This window comes from Peromyscus californicus, unplaced genomic scaffold (assembly GCF_007827085.1).
Source record: "Peromyscus californicus insignis strain IS unplaced genomic scaffold, ASM782708v3 Scaffold_11__1_contigs__length_118956290, whole genome shotgun sequence".
Classification (NCBI taxonomy): domain Eukaryota; kingdom Metazoa; phylum Chordata; class Mammalia; order Rodentia; family Cricetidae; genus Peromyscus; species Peromyscus californicus.
The window spans coordinates 84,601,009-84,617,944 of record NW_026294402.1 but is presented as its reverse complement, the minus strand read 5'-3'; the positions used below and the strand labels follow the sequence as shown (position 1 = coordinate 84,617,944).

General features: G+C 46.3%; 1 protein-coding gene and 1 pseudogene across 1 annotated transcript; both read right to left on the bottom strand.

Moving 5' to 3' along the window:
- Window positions 1-8,219: 8,219 nt before the first annotated feature.
- On the bottom strand, window positions 8,220-11,886 carry LOC128105388 (60S ribosomal protein L31-like). The gene is made up of 2 exons (XM_052730506.1): window positions 11,801-11,886; window positions 8,220-8,682 (listed from the first exon to the last, which is right to left on the bottom strand). The coding sequence occupies exons 1-2, from the start codon at window positions 11,884-11,886 to the stop codon at window positions 8,256-8,258; spliced, it is 513 nt and encodes a 170-aa protein (XP_052586466.1). The 3' UTR covers window positions 8,220-8,255.
- Window positions 11,887-15,016: 3,130 nt separating this feature from the next.
- LOC128105378 (thymidine kinase, cytosolic-like) lies at window positions 15,017-16,647 on the bottom strand (annotated as a pseudogene).
- Window positions 16,648-16,936: the final 289 nt, after the last annotated feature.

Below are 16,936 nucleotides of genomic sequence, written 5' to 3'. Positions count from 1 at the left end.
CAAGAACTGATACTACACAAGGGGCTCCCATTTTAGGATTTCTAACTTGATTCTGTGCAATATGCAGTTGAAACCATGATTTAATTTTGAGTTTTGAGCTGTTTCCAGGGCAGCAGCTTCAGTGACCTGCAACTCCTGTCAGCTGAGAGATGTTGAAGGGAAGCAGCTGACATTCTCAAGTAAACTGTATGAGGCAAATGGTATGAGCAGTTCTGGTCTTTATTATGTAATGGGCTTTATGTCAAATAGTCTTGCCCAACCGTTGGATAATGTGAGTCTTCTGAACACATTTCCGGTAGCCTGGACTACACTGTGATGCTTGGTAAGTTGGATGTAAATTGAAATACACCATTGATTTATAGTGTTTTCAACCATGGAAGTTGAAGCTCACTTTAATATATAGATATTAGATATATTTTTATTAGATATTGCATTTTAACATATAGATTTTGCCAAGCACATACCTGCACGCACTTTCAAATGTGGGCACATGTGTGTGCAGGTATTTCATGGAAGTCAGTGTGTACATGCATATGGAGGACCGATGTTGACTCTAGGTGTCTTCCTTGATCAATCTGCTTTGTTTATTGATTAGATTCCAGCTGTTCTTGCCAGTCAGCTTGCTATGGTTGATCTCCTGTCTCCCCGTCTTGAATGTTGCGATTGAACAGAAGGCAGCATACCTGTCTGAGTTTTGGTGGGTTCTGGGGATCCGAACTCTGGTGCTCACACTTGTGCAGCAAATAGTCTACCCATTGAGCCATCTTTCCAGCTCCTGCATGCATACTTATGATAAAGCAGATGCCCCTCTGGAAGTGAGCCATGCTTTGAGGACAATGTCTCTGAGGTGAGCCTGCATGGCTACTATTTGGAGTGTAAATCCCTGGTCTGATGAAGGTGTCTTCTGTTGCAGACGTCCTGCCCTGCAGGTGTGCTGGGACTGCCTCATCCCTCTGTTACCCTGGTCACCTGGAGAGAAGCAGGATTTAAAGGCCTTGAATATTGAATTGGTCCAGGGATGGTCTCATGATTTCATAATTATAGATCATCCAGAGGGTGGAGGCCCCTGGGATAGGGAGAATGGAGGGCACCTACTTGGTCACTTGGAGACCAATGTGTAGTTCCAATCCTACCACAAAATCCCCCCATGTCACCTGAACAAGTGGCTTACTCTTGGAGAGCCTCGGTTTCCTCATCTACAAAATGAGCAAGTGTCCTTGTCTCCTGGCAGGGTTAAATATAGACAACAAGAAAAATGTTGTGGCGTAGCCCAGAGTGTAACGCTGGAATGGTAACTGGCCACGTGTGGGCTTCACCAAAGCCCAGCACACTCTGTGTCCTGACTTGTGGCTCCTGCTTTGATGGTGAGTTTGTCTGTCCTGCTAGAGTCCTCTGGATGTTGCCTCTGCGCCTGTGAGGTGTCTTCATGGATCTTCTGTGCCTCCTCAGCGAGTCAGTGGTGCTAAGTCTTGGAACCTACTAAGGTCTGGGGCGCTGTTACAGGAAGAGGAACAGAGGTGACATAGAAAATGAGGTAAGAGAAAGTCAGAAAAGGAGGACAAATGGGGCAGAGAGAAGAGATTGGGGATGTAACCCAGTTGGTAGAGTATTTGCCTAACATGTGCTAAACCCTGGGTTTAGTCCCTAGCACCAGTCAGGTGGTGATGACGCATGCCTTTAATTCCAGCACTCAGGAGGAAGAGGCAGACGGACCTCTGAATTTGAGGCCAGCCTGGTCTACAGACTGAATTCCAAGTCAGCCAGGGCACACAGAGAAACCTTGTCTTGAAAAACAGAACAGAACAAAACAAAAACCCCAAACCAAACAAACAAAATCCCTAGCACCATATGAAATGGAACATGGTATGTGTAATCTCAGCACTCAAGAGATAGAGTCAGGGGGATCAAAAGGACAAGGTCATCCTCAGTTATATAGACAGTTTGAGAGCCCAGCCTAGGCTACAATAGACCTTACGTGAAAAAGAAGTCAGGAAGGGGTGACATAGGAAGTGAGCCAGACAGCTTGGAACCATGAAACAAACTCTTTTTGTTATGACTTTTCAGAGGGCACAAGCCAAGGAAAGCAGGTGGCCATTATGGGCTGGAAATGGCCTTGCTTGACTCTAGCTAGGGGACCCGAGTTCTATAATAACACAGCACTAAGTCAACAATCTAAGTGAGTTTAGAAGTTAGTTTGCCTCCAGAGCCTTGAGAAAGGAGAACTCTGCCTGACATTTTGATTTTTGACTGTGGAGATCTCAGGCAGAGAGACCCACCGAGACCATGTGATTTCTGAACCACAGGCTGCTGGGGAATACAAGCATGTTGCTTTCAGCCTCTAGGTCTGGAGCCGTGATTATGTAGCAATAGGGAAGTGATACACACAGTCAAGTGCCTTCCTCTGGTAAGAGAGGGCTGGGCAGAGCAGAAGAGGTCTAGAACAGAGAGGCCAAGACAACAAGCTTTCTTCATGGTTTAGAGTCGCTACCTCCAAGCGCCACAGGCTTCACAGGGATGAACTTCTCGGCTCTGCACTCTTTATCCTCGTACAGATAAAGACCACAAATGATCTGGGAGTGGAGCTTTGTTTGAATCCCTGCACAACTGCACACAGAGTTTTAGGCTTAGTGAGGAAAGTGCTTACTATGTAAGTATGAGGACCTGAGGTCAAGTCCCAGCACCTACATAAAAACTGGGCCTTGTGGACCAAGTTTATAATCCCATTACTGTCAAGGAAGGAACAGGCATATCCTTAGTGACTGATGGCCAACTAGCCTAGCCAAATCATAGAACTCCAGTTCCAGTGAGAGTCCCTGCCTCAAAAAATAGGGTAGATGGCATGTGAGGACAACACATAAGGATGGTTCCCAAGGTGGAACTCTGCACACACACACACACACACACACACACACACACACACACACGCACGCACGCACGCACGCACGCACGCACGCACGCATGCACACTTGAGTAACCTTTGCCCTGTGACAGTAGATGAAGGAAACTGATGCTTGCCTACCTCCCTGACCTTCTAGGTCCAGAATCCCAAGCCGCTTCAGGAGGACTTTGAAATCCAGCCAACCCCAGTCTCTGGGTTCTATAGTCAACCTACAGTCTTCCAGAGTCAACATCTTAGCAGACAGACTGGGTTTGTGAGCAGGTTCAGCCTTGGGCTCAACCCACAGCATCTCATTATGACAATGGCTGCAGTAACAAGATGGCGTCCACCATTCATGTGCAATTTGTTGTTCCATGCTTGTAAAAACCGTGCCAGGTTTCTTTTACCAATTTTATTTTTTTAAGTTAAAAATGTTCCTATTTATTAAGTGTGTGTGTGTGTACATACTTATTAAGTGTGTGTGTATGGGTGTGTGGGCATATATGTGCCACAGTGTATAGAAGTCAGAAGACAGTTTGTAGGAGTTGGTTCTCTCCTATTGTGTGGGACCCAGAGACCCGGCTTCAATTTTTTGTTAGACTATATTGAGCATATATGCTAATAGGTTTCTGTTTACAATTGCATACACTGTATTTTGATCATATTTATTCCCACAATTCTTTCTTGTCTCTGTTGTGTTCAAGTCCACTGGGAGAAATCAGAGATTTAGACTCAATTCAAATTTAGATTAAATGCATTTATTCTTACTGCTAGCAGAAAGAAGGCGGCCTTAGAGCCAATATACGCTGTGCCCTGTGGAAGCGGAGGTTAAGGGGACTTTTAAGGGCAGCCATCAGAAAGGTATTATGGATATCCACAAATATCCATGAGATTCACAGCTGGGCAAGACAATCGTTTCACTTCCCTCAGTTATTTTTCCTTCCCGCTGTGTGGTAATCAAAGACCATTTCATCCCTTTCCCATATCGATAAGCAGGTTTTACAGCAGCAGAGGCAGCGTTAATGTTTCCCAGCCCCTTATCCTGTTCTTATCTCACCAGCAGGCCACTAGGATCTCCTGGGCATTCCAGGGCAAAAGGTCAACGGCCCTTAAGGGATGCCTGGCTCCATATTAAGTTCCTTCAGTCATCACGGGACCTGGGTAACTTCTTACTCAGGCCTGAGCACTCCAGTGACTGGGATAGAGCAGTTCGTTTCTGGGCAGGCAATAACGCAGTGCCCTCAGGTTAGGGCTGCCTGTCACATCTGTGCAGTTCCACCCCCACTACCCCTCCCTGCTTCAGCTTGCCGTGGTTACAGTTTCCCTTCTATTGCCATGTCCTTTCGTTCCCCCCCTTTTTTTTGGTGACCCACTGAGTTTAATCATAATTAGAGTTCCTTATAGGAACAGTGACACTGGTAATTGACCAGAGCCTGGGCACTTAGCAGTGGTCACAGCACTGAAGAAAATGTCCCACCCCACCCCAGTCACCGTTAACTGACTTTATAGCCATAGGGAGGAATCAGGTCTCATGATGCCCCTCCCCTCCTCCATGACCGGATGTTGACAGACCCAGGACCCGTGAGATGGCTCAGCAGGTAAAAGGCTTGCCGTGCAAGCCTGGTGACTAGAGTTCGATCCCTGAGCCCTACATAAAGGTAGAGGAGAGAACCAGCTCCACGAAGTTGTCCCCTGACCTCCCCCTTGTGTGCCCCTCCCCCAGGAATAGCAAGTGAAGTGAAAAGAAGAACCGAATGCTGACAGGCCCAATCTTGGCATTGCGCTGATAATCACAGCTGCTGAGTTGAAGAGCCCAGTGAGTGGCTCCATTATGCCCAGAAGAGTGTTCCACAGAACTCCACCCTTCCTCTAGTTCTTTCTTTCCCCTCAGCCACGATGCTCCCTGAGGCTTGGGGGAGGCGACATAGATGTTCCATCTAAGCTTCAGCTTCCACCAGTGGATTTGCTCAGGACATAGAGCAGCTAGGAGCCTCTGCAGTAACCTCTACCCGCTGAGAAGGAAGCTTCTCTGTTTGCTCCGATAGCAGCTCTGACCTAGGGGCCTAAATGAAAACATTCAGGAGGTAATTGTTGGGGGCACCTTGTATCCAGTTAGCAAAACAACAGCAGTAACTGCCCCACTAGGGCCCAGGACCTGGCCAACCTTGGGTTTTTGACCAGGTTTCCAGTACCAGATGTGAACTGTTTCCTTTGGAGCAGGCCTCAGATCCAGTCATCAAACGGTTGATTATTCCCAATAGCTAGGAAATAGAACCAAACCTATCCGTCCTTCAACTGACAAATGGATGATGGGAATGTGGTACATATACGCTATTAGACACGGGGTGCTCTAATTAGGGATGGGGAGGGAAATAAATACAGAAGGGAGGAAGGTAAAAATAAGAAAAAAGATGTCTGAAAAAGCCATAAGAAATCATATTATTATCTATTTACCTAAAATTACATATAACACATGTAAGTCTATGTATACATATACATGTATAGTTTAAATAAAAATTTGGGCAGATAATGCTCCCTATAAGAGCAAGAGCTAGAGATTGTCTAACAAATACCCCAGTACCAGGCATGAGGAGCCCCTTTTTGGTTTGTTAGTCAGGATTATCCAATCAAGAGCATCTCCAAACATTATACATGATTGCTGTTACCCTTGGTTACCTCCCAGAGTTTGAAGGGAAGTCCCTCTTGCTGAAGACAACATGATCTTCATATACAAGATTCAGAAGATCTGAGCTGAATCTGACTTGAAATCCTCCTCCCTGAAGATTTGCTTTCATTAGCCAGACAAGCTTTCAAGGGAGGGAAGCAACCACTAGCCCTGCCCAGCTGTGATGCCTATGAACTACAGCAATGGCCAGCCTGTCTCAATGTCCTAAAGTGTGCAGTAGTGGCAGACACACCTTTGTGGTAACCAACAGCTCTCTAACTGGACTTAAGTTCTGCTCATGAAGAAGGAAATCATGCCTGGTACTGGAAATACAGCCAGCTACCTGAGCCCAGGGAAGTTATGGATCTTGAAGGAAAACTTATAATCACCAGCTAATCAAACCAGCATAATTCCTAATTCCATTGTAAATATTTATCCTTATAGCCATGGATAAGTGTAGGACTCATGCTCCATCAAAGAAACATCTCTTTGCAATAGACAGAGACAAGTGTAGAAAAACCACAACAGAACACGTGACTGTGACTGTATGGTACCGTGCCCCAACTGATACATCTGCAACACAGTTCCCTGCACCTAAGGCTCAGAGATCATAGAGGAAGAAGGGGTGGAAAGATTGGAAGAGCCAGAGGGACAGGAAGTTTCCTGTGAGACTGTGTCCCCTAGAAATGACAGAGAAACTACACTCATGTAGTCTCACCAGCATGGCTGCCTAAACAAAACCTGAACCAGGACAACACCAATAGACATGCTGATGTGGACGAGGGAAATCTCCTGGCGTCTCAACCCTCACCAAAAACTACAGGGAAGTAAGGAATACTGAAGGTGGGAGAAATAGTCTTCGCCAGGGAAGAGCAATACCCCCCGAAATGGTTACCCATTACTGAGTGGTCAGCCTTGCAATCATACATATACAAGTAACATTATATAAACACAGCAGATTTTACTTATATATTTAGGAACATAGATCAACAATTAAAAAATAGAGTTATGAATTTGAGAGCGATCAAGGGGGAATAAATCGGAAGGGTTGGAGGGAAGGGAGGGAGAGGAAACGATGTAATAATATTTTAATTAAAAACATTTAATTAGCCGGGCGGTGGTGGCGCACGCCTTTAATCCCAGCACTCGGGAGGCAGAGCCAGGCGGATCTCTGTGAGTTCGAGGCCAGCCTGGACTACCAAGTGAGTTCCAGGAAAGGCGCAAAGCTACACAGAGAAACCCTGTCTCGAAAAACCAAAAAAAAAAAAAAAAAACAAAAAAAAAAACATTTAATTATTTTATTAATTTAAAATATTTAACTATTTAATGAAAATAATGAATTTATTTAATAAAAAAAAGACAGTGGTTGCTTACCTCTATAACAGACTTGCTATGATTGTACTACTAGACGTATTGCCTGGCCAGTCGGTAGGGTAGCATGCAGAGTCCCCGGCCGAATAAGACTGTTGATGTCAGTTTGCCCCACAAGCCTCCTCAGCACCTTCCAGCCTGTAAGGACTAGCTAACAAGGAGGAAGCTTCCAGCCCAGTTCCAGCTTGATTTCTCTAGGTCCTGCAAACAAAGCAGGAGGTACCTTCAGCAATATGAAGTCTCTTGTCAGCAGATACAAGCTCCGCGACTCGACCACGGAGAGAAGTTAAGTAGGCTTGCTGCTGAGTGCTGGAGCTCTTGCCATATGCTGGTTTTACACACGAGATAGGAAATACGCAGAGTAAGTGGCTGGATGCTGACCGTAGGGATGCGCATGTGGATGAGTGGATAGGAGGGGTGGGAAGCAGCTTTATGACTGAGTAAATAGAAGGTTGGATGGATAGATGGGAAGAATGGGTGGGTGGATGGAAGGGAGAAAGAATGCACAGATCGAAGGAGGGACAGATGAATGAAGAGATGACTGACCCACGTCTGTGGTGAGAATGCTAATGAATACGGAGGTGTGTGGCTAAGGACAAAGTACAGTTTATTTATTTACTTAATCAACTATATTTTTTGAGACAGGGTGTTATTATGTGGCCTTATACTTGCTCTGTAGACCAGGCTGGCCTTGAACTCACAGAGATCTGCCTACCATAGTCTCTCAAATGCTGAGATTAAAGGCAAGGAATACTACTCCTAAGATTACAATTTAAACCTATTAATGCCTTTTCTGTTCCTTCCTCCTTCCTTCCTTCCTTCCTTCCTTCCTTCCTTCCTTCCTTCCTTCCTTCCTAGATAGGGTCTTGCATGTAGCCCAGGCTTGTCTTAAACTAATAATCCTCCTGCCTCAACTTCACAACTACTGGAATTTAGTGTGCGCTTGTCATGGGGCTGGTTTTATTGTCAGTTCTACAATTGGGCAACCCTTCTGCCATTAAGTAGAATGAGGATTCTAATTGGCTGAACAAAGAGAGAACTTTTGGGCAAAAACAAAACAGATATGCCAGGCAGTTGTGGTGCACAAAGGGCAGAGGCAGGTGGATCTCTGTGACTTCAAAGTCAGCCTGGCCTATAGAGCAACTTCCAGGTCAGCGAAGGCTACACAGAGAAACTCTGTCTTTAAAAACTAAAAAGAAAAAAACAAGACAAAAAACCCCCAAACAAAACAACAACAGAAACAGAAAAAAGGGGATTAGCTCTGTCAATTCCTTTTTTTTTTTTTTTTTTTTTTTTTTTTTTTTTTTTTTAGTTCTCCAACTTTATTTGACACTCTGCAGCTTAGTTCTCATCCACATTGACTGTCTGTAGATTTTTGAATGTGGTAACAGGTACGTAAGTTACCAATGTGCAGAGCTTGTTTGGTGAGTCCTCATTCTCATTACGTTTTCTGGACAAACGTACACGGATACGGTATGGAACACTCCTTATTCCTTTGGCCCAGACGGCTTTATTGAGCCTAGTATCAATGCGCACATCTGGAGTCCCCATCTCCTTCATGGCAAATTTCCGGATTTCCTTGAGTGCCCTAGGGGCACGCTTCTTGAAGCCCACTCCATGGATGCGCTTGTGAATGTTGATGGTGTGTTCTCGGGTCACCACCTTGTTGGTGGCAGAATGGCCCTTCTTCTCGCCACCCTTCTTTGAGGGAGCTGTTCTGCCGGGCCCAAGTTGGAAAGGACGGCGCGAGGGATTGTGTCTGTCAATTCTTGCAAGGTATGTAGGAGCACAATGGGAGAACAATAGGCAAGTTACTAATTAGCATTAGATGACTTTTTGTTTTGTTTTGATACACTACTTCCTATGTAGTCCCCGGCTGGCCTGGAAATTGAAATCTTCTGCCTTAGCAGGGATTACAGATGTTCACCACTGTGCCCAAAAGTTATTTTGTGTGTGTGTAAGGATTAAGATAGAGGCAACTTTAGTATCACAGCTAATGAAACTGGCCTGTTGGGAAATGAGGCCATTACCTCTCTATTCCTGACTTCTCCCATCATCCTGGCTGCTAAATTTCAGCTTGTTGAGCTCTCCTGGGAGTGATTCCATTCTGATTCATGGGATTTGGTGGTGGGGACTAGCAAAGGGTCATAGTGCACAGCGATGAGAGATCTTCTGTAATTTTTATCTAACAGGCATGAAGGAGCCAGCAGAATGGCTTCCGTTGGCTTGTAAAGTGACTCGGACGTTTTGTTAGCTCCATCATAGATCAGATGACTTCCTTCTTAGCCATTTTGGTCACTTCCCATCACCATGGGTCAGAGAAGAGCTCCCAGAAGAATGTTTTCTGGCTACACAAGGCCAAGGAATCAGGATAACAGCATCTCTTGGACAAGCACGGAAAACCCTGCACTGTAGCCTAGCACATGGAGGCCTGTGGAGGAGCCCAGAGGAGGGCCTCTCATCACACCCAGGGCTGGGGGAAGTGAGAAGGTCTTGCTGTGAAAGGGCATCCTCAGACGGGGTCTGAAGAGAGGGCTCAGTAGTTGAGAGCGCTTGTTCTTGCAGAGGACCTCAGTTGAATTCCTAGTTCCCACTTGGTGGCTCCTAGCCATTCCTAAGCCCAGTTTCAGAAGATCCAACAGGTACACATGTGCCGCATATACACACAAGCAGGCAAAACCTTCATACACTAAGTAAAACAAATCTATAAAAAATAATGGAATGTTTTGTGAAGTACAGATTATTTGGCATTAAAACTTTTAAATTTTTTTTAGCTGGGCATGATGGTGCACCTCTGTAATCCTGACACTCGGGAGGCCAAGGATTACCCCGAACAAAGGCCAATCTGAACTACACATCATGACTCTGTCTCAAAACCAAAACTGATTAAAAATTTTGTGTTAAAGAACAAGGTGTGGTGATGTATGCCAGTAATCCCAGCACTTAGAAAGTAGAGACAGGAGAATGAAGAGATCAAGGCCAACCTCAGCCGCATGGCAAATTTGGGTTAGCCTGGGCAACATGAGACATTGTCTCAATACTCCTCCACAACGGTATTGCATTAAGCCAGGTATGATGGTGCACACTTGGGAGATGGAGGCATTGTATCAGGAATTTAAGGGCAACTTGGGGCATGTGAATTTCTATCTTAAACTAAGAAACCACTGCATTAAACTATGATGAATTTATCTACTGAGTGGGAACTGTCTTCAATTTTGTGTGTCTTGCTTCTCTCCCTCTACCTCTGGCCCCATCAAGATGCATCAACTCCAGGAATTTCTTCTAAGTCTCTTCTGCACCATCCCCCAGTTTCCTCCCCAGGGCCTCCAGTGCAGGGATTCCTCCATCTTGTCTTCTTCCTGAGGCCCGTTTCCAGGGTTAACTAGAATCTGCTCTCCTTGATGGAGAACCCCATGGAAAACTACCCAACTCTAGTCTAGGAACCAAAGGTCAGGATGTCCTAGCTCACTTATCTCAGCCTTTGTTAAAACTGCTGGTTTGTGCGGAACCTCCTCCAGCTAGCCCTTTATCTTAGCTGCCTGTTTGTGGGGAACTTAGGGTTAACTGCTAATCAGCTTCTGTTGAAACTGCTTGCTTCAAACTATTTACTCTGTGAAGCTGAGCCAGATACCTCTACAAGGTCTCTGCCCTTAACCCCGTGCTCTAGACACTCTGGACCACGCCTCAGTCCTCAAACACTTGGGTCCCAGCCGGCTAGAATAAAGCTTTTCAGTCGGCTACACATTCTGTCTGAGTGGTCATCTCTGGTGAGCTCCCTGTAACAATTCTTCCCTCACTGACAAATTCTCACTGTGAACTCACTTTTGTTTTCAGACTCTCTGTGGCATATCCCTATTCAGATTATAATGCCCATCACTAATTCATTCATCATTCCACAGGTCAGCTGCCTGTCTGTCCTGGGCACAGCCTCACTTTTAACCCTCCTCTGCACTTCTCCAAGACCACACCCTTCTTAACCGTGTTGGAAATCCCCTCTTCCTGAATTCCTAAGCTAATTACTTGTACTTCACACCGTCGGTCTTGTTTAATCCTGTCTGACTTGTAGGGTTTCCTGTGTGCACTGATTGCGAACACCCTTGCATCCTTTTGCTACTAACTTTAAGTGCCTAGTAGCAGTACGTATACTTAGTGTGGGCTGGCAGTTCTGGAGATCTACAGCAATCCCGTACCTTGCCCTCGTTGGTGAAGTGGACATTGACATCTTTACAGGCTCAAACTCGGAACCTTAAACCCTGGCAGCCCTGTGCAGTCAGTCACACAGGCAGCAGCCACTGCTTATTCGGAGTCAGACAGGAAAAGGCTTGTGGCATTGACTATGCTTGGGGGTTTGGTTTTGGGTTCTGGATGACTGAGGCTTGGAGATGCTGTACTTACCGACAGAGGCCCTGGGGTCTTGGGAAGGCACTCTGTTGGAGCCAACTTCATGCATGGGGTTTGTGAATGTGCTGAAGGGCTACAGGGAACAGAGACAGAGGCTTTGTTTGGTTGGGGTGGGGTGGGGTGGGGTGAGGCTAGAGTGCCCCAGACTCTTGTGCAAATCAAAGGATAGTTTTCAGGCTGTCCGGGAGACTGGAGAGCACTCTCTCTGAGTGAGCAGGGTTGGCTCCCTTTCCTGGTACTCAGAAGTGGCCTGGACAGTTTTTGGGTCAAGAGTCACCTGGTCTGAGTGTGGGGCTAATTGCTTGGTAAACATCAGCCATCACAGATGCTGCTGATAAGGCCTGAGGAAAGGCCTGGCTGCACAATGATGGAATCAGGTTGGCCGACCGGGACCTGCCGGATTTCATCACCATTTCACGATGTGGTACTTCTAGGTGACTTCCTGAGCCAGCCACTTACATCTTAGGCTGTGCCCCACCACCCACCTCGGCCTCTTCAAAGCATCTCTCTTTCTCATTTTCTCTGCATTCCCCAGCGCATCCCCATTCAGGGGCTGACTTATCTGGGACATCTTGACATTCCTTTCTCTAGGAACCCTAGGTTCCTATGCTTTCGGGGATCTGTTTTTATTTGGTTTTGTTTCTGGTGCTGGTCATGGAACCCTGGGCCTTACTCTTCCTAGGCAAGGGCTCTCCATGGAGCTACAGGCCTAGGCTCAAGGGCTGGTGCTCAGGGTTCTTAATAGGTGTGGTCCTGGTACCATCGGCACAGGAGTTATGACCTTCAAGGCTTCCTTCCCACCTGTGCAATTCACAACCCTTCTCAGGCAAACTGGTGAGCCCCTGCACCTGAGAGGCAAGAGTCCTTGTCTCAAACTTACTACCACTGCTTTGTGGACATGGTACACTCAAGTCATGAATTCCTGGGCTCTAGGTCTGTCTGTCTCAACCCTAGTAGCTGGGACTACAGGTGTGCTGCACTGTGCAGGACTTTGGTTTGGCATTGAGGTTAAATTCACACGTCATAAAATTAATCATTTTAGGTTGCAGCTGCTGGTACATGCTTGTGATCCTAGCTTTTGACAGAAACAGGAGGATCTCAGAAAGGTTGAGAACAGCCTAGCCTACACAGTCAGTATCAAACCAGACAGGGCTATATAGCAAGAGCCTGTCTCAAAAATAAGACAAAAAGGAACAACAAAAACATCCCAACATTTTAAAATGTAAAATTCAGTGTGTTTAATGGATGCATAGTATTATGCAACCATTACCCTCTCTCTAGTTTAAAAACATTTCATCACTCAAAAAGAACATTCTACAATGCCACACTCCTCCCGCCAGCCCCTCCATTCTTGGACAACCACTGAACTACTTTCTGTCTGTGGATATTTCATACAAGAAGAATTATACATTTGACTTCTCTATGTCTGGCTTCTTTCACTTAGCATCCAAATTGTAGCGTATATCAATATTTTATTTCTTTTGGAGGCTGAATATGCACCAGTGGATGGTTTTGCCATGTTATTCATTCATTCATCTGTGGACATTTAGATTATTTCCGTCTGTTGGCCATTGTGTGGAATGCTGCTAGGAATGTTGCCTGCACAAATAGCTCTCCAATATTAGTACACATATAAACAGAGTCTCACCAGGTCAGGGTGGCCTCAAACTTTTTATGTAGCCAAGAGTGATCTTGAACTCCTTACCTTCTTGCCTCAACCTTCAAAGTATAATCATACCCACTTTTATTTTATTTATTTATTTAGCTGTACTGGGAATTGAACCTTAGGGCCTCAGGCATGCAAGGCAGGTTCTCTACCATTGAGCTACAGTCTTAGCTCACTGTTATTTTTAAATGTACCAATAAAAATGTCTTCCCCAAGTTTTGAATAAAAAAAATCAGCAATACAATTATACTGATAGATATCCATCTGTGCAAAATATTTTAGGAGTTTTCGGTAAGTTTTAGAAGTATAAAGGGCTCTTAGAAGCCAAAATACTAGAGATCAGCTGGCCCAAGGTGACCGAAGAGATGCTGCTGCCTGGAGGGAGAGATAATTAAGAGGTCACATAGCCTGGACCTCATGACCCCCTGGAAGTGGGAAGTAAGAGAGGTGGCATTGCTGACTTGGCTAAGTGGGTGGGAGTGTTAGCAGAGGGGTCACGAATGGTGGGAAAGATGGCGGAAGTGGCAGGTCAGCTTGCTACAGATGTGTTAGAAGTGGGTGTAGGCCTGTCAGAATGGCTAAGATCAAAAACACTGATGACAGCTTATATAGGAGAGGGTATAGAGCAAGGGGAACACTCCTCCACTGTTGGTGGGAGTGCAAGCTTGTATAGCTACTTTGGAAATCAGTATGGTGGTTTCTCAGAAAACTGGGAATCAAACTACCTCAAGACCCAGCTATACAGCTCTTGAGCATATACCCAAGGAATGTTCAATCATAACACAAGGGCACATGCTCAACTATGTTCATAGCAGCATTATTCATAGTAGCCAGAACCTGGAAACAACCTAGACACCCCTCAACCGAAGAATAGATAAAGAAAATATGGTACATATACACAATGGAGTACTACTCAGCAGGAAAAAAAAACAATGACATCATGAAATTTGCAGGCAAATGGATGGAACTAGAAAATATCATCCTGAGTGAGGTAACCTGGACTCGGAAGGACAAACATACTATGTGCTCACTCATAAGTGGATACTAGATGTAAAGCAAAGGATAACCAGACTACAACCCACAGCTCCAGAGAAGCTAGGAAACAAGGAGGACCCTAAAAGGGATGCATGGATTGCCCTAGGAAGGGGAAATAGATGAGATCTCCATGAGTAAACTGGGGGTGAGGGGGGTAATAGAGGGTAGAGGATGGAGGATGAGAACATAAGGGAACAGGATGGTCAAACTGGAACAGAGTAGGAGAGCAATGAAAGAGATACCATGATTGAGGGAGACATCATGGGGATAGAGAGGAACTGGGTGCTAGGGAAGTTCCCAGGAATCCATTATGATGACCCCAGTTTAGACTACTAGCAATAATGGAGAGGGTGCCTGAACTGACCTATTCCAGTAATCAGAATGGTGAATACTCTAACTGTCATCATAGAGTCTTCATCCAGTAACTGATGGAAGCAGATGCAGAGATCCACAGCTAGGCACCAGGCTGAGCTCCAGGAGTCTAGGTGAAGAGAGAAAAGAGGGATTCTATGAGATAGGGGCATCAAGATCATGATGGGGAAACCTACAGAGACAACCAAACCAAACTAGTGGGAACTCATGAACTGTGGACCAACAGCTGTGGAGCCTCCATGGGACTGGACTAGGCCCTCTGCATAAGAGAGACAGTTGTGTAGGTTGATCTGCCTAAGGGGCCCCCTGGCAATAGGATCCTGATCCACCCCTGGTGCATGAGCTGGTTTTTTGGAGTCCACTACCTGTGGTGGGACACCTTGTATAACCTTAATGCAGGGGGAGGGGCTTGGACCTGCCCCAACTGGATGTATCAGGCTCTGTTGACTCCCCATGGGAGGCCTTACCTTGTCAGAGGAGGGAATGTGGGGGGTGGGTTGGAGGAAAGGCTGGGGGGCGGGAGGAGGGAAGAGAAGGGTATCTGTGGTTGCTATGTAAAATGAATAAAAAATTTCTTAATTAAAAAAAAAAAGAAATGGGTGTAGGGAACCCAAACTGGGACAGCAGCTTAATAGTTGGCTGCAAGGGTCTGAAGCCTGGAGAGAGGGTGCCGGTGGCTGGAGCTGGAAGTGTGGGAGTTATTCCACCTGAGGGCTGCTTCTCCTCAGCTGAGTCATTGGTGCAGGAAGTCAGGAGGTGGGTGGATACTTGTCACCCAGGTATGTGCGTACAGGAACTCACTCCATCATAATGTGGGCAAGTGGGCAGGTCTGGGTGGCACCTTTATACTTCTGATCAGGACTGTCACTAGGAAAAGACACTGTGACCATTAAACAGCATGAGAGTAAGCAGTTTGGGGAGGGGCAGCCAAACGCCAGTGCCACCATTTGCCATGATGAAACCCACTTATACCAAAGGACACTGTGATGGTTAACCTTCTGGTTTTCTTTTTCACAAGTAGCAAACTTTAATACTATTAATTTCATGCACAACAGTAGAGGAAGCTGGGTCAGGGTTCCTACACTCCCCTTCCTCATTAAGAACCAAGTCTGGGGCGTCTGAGCTCCAGCAAGGCCAGTGACAGCACTTGAAAGACTTTTATTTTTTTCACGGTCATTGCTGAAATGTAGGAGAGGTTCTCGGCACAAAGGATGGTTGGTGAAAGTGTCCAGACCATCCTCAGTGGAAAGTGATAGAGCTTTGGTGAAGAGCAAGGCTGAAGGACTTCCCAGCAAGAACAGAAACTCAGCTGTGAAAGCCACGAAAGAGGAAGAAGCCAACAGCACCAATGTCACAACAGCATGTGGCTCTGTCCTCACCTCAGGGGGTGTGGGATAGCTCCTAACCACTGGGCAGGGCTGGCTGCAGGCTGGGGTGGGTCATCTTAACAACCAGGAGAGGAACCAAAAAAGGGCCATGAGAGATGGTGTGATAGACAGATGAGCCTGTCCTGGGGCAACATTAGGCTCCTCCACTGGGACTGTTCTCTGAGAGTCCACCCGGGGGATAGCAACTGGAGAGGCACTGACAGGCTCTGTGCCACTTCAGCTGGCTGAGCTGCAATGCAGGACCTGCTGAGGGCAAAGAGCTTCCCAGCAGCGGAGACCTCCCCCAGCTTTCCCAGCACGGGGCATTTCTCTTTGTTGTCTGGCACAGAAGACTTCATAAAGTAGCAGGTGGCACACGGAGGGGCACTTGTCTGCTGCACCGGTCACTCCCACTTTTTCTCCTAGATCCAGCCTCTTGGTGCAGGCAGCTTCCAGGAAACACTCCAAGCACATCCTGGTCAGCTTCACACAACAGCTCTTGGCCAGGGACATCAGCTTCCAGGTACTACACGAAGCCTTCATCTGGAAAGTCTCATCCACAGTGGCCACAATCACCATCTTGATCTCAATGGCCTCACAGAACTCCATGATGTCAAGGAGAAACTGTCATGTGCCAATGACAACCGCATCCAGGGCTTCCTGGACCACATTCTGGAGGCAGGCAGGCTGACAGTGTTGCTGTAATGTATATCATTGGTGTACTTGATGACCAGGCACTTGTTCTAGGTCGTTTGAAAGCACTAGACTTGTCTCATCAGCTTGGTGCTTTTCTCCCCCTGAGACCATGGGCCCAACACTCACCTGGATCTGCTCCCCTGATCTTGCTGGGGGAGTCAGGAAGTGTGGTGGGCAGGTTGGTATAATAGTTCATGGCTGTTTTAAATTGAAAGTAGCACTAGGGACTCTTGGCTCCCTGATGGTTAATCTTGACTGTCAACTGGATGGGATTTAGAATCCCCATGGAAACAAGCATGTCTCTGAGCATGTCTGTGAGGGAGTATTTAGGTTAAATCAATCTAAGTGGGAAAATATACCCTGCATGTAGGCGGCACCATCCCTTGCGCTGGGGTCCTGGACTAAATAAAAAGAAGAAATTAAACTGAACACATTCATCCTTCTCTTGTTCCTGAATATGCATGCAATGTGACAAGCCACCACAG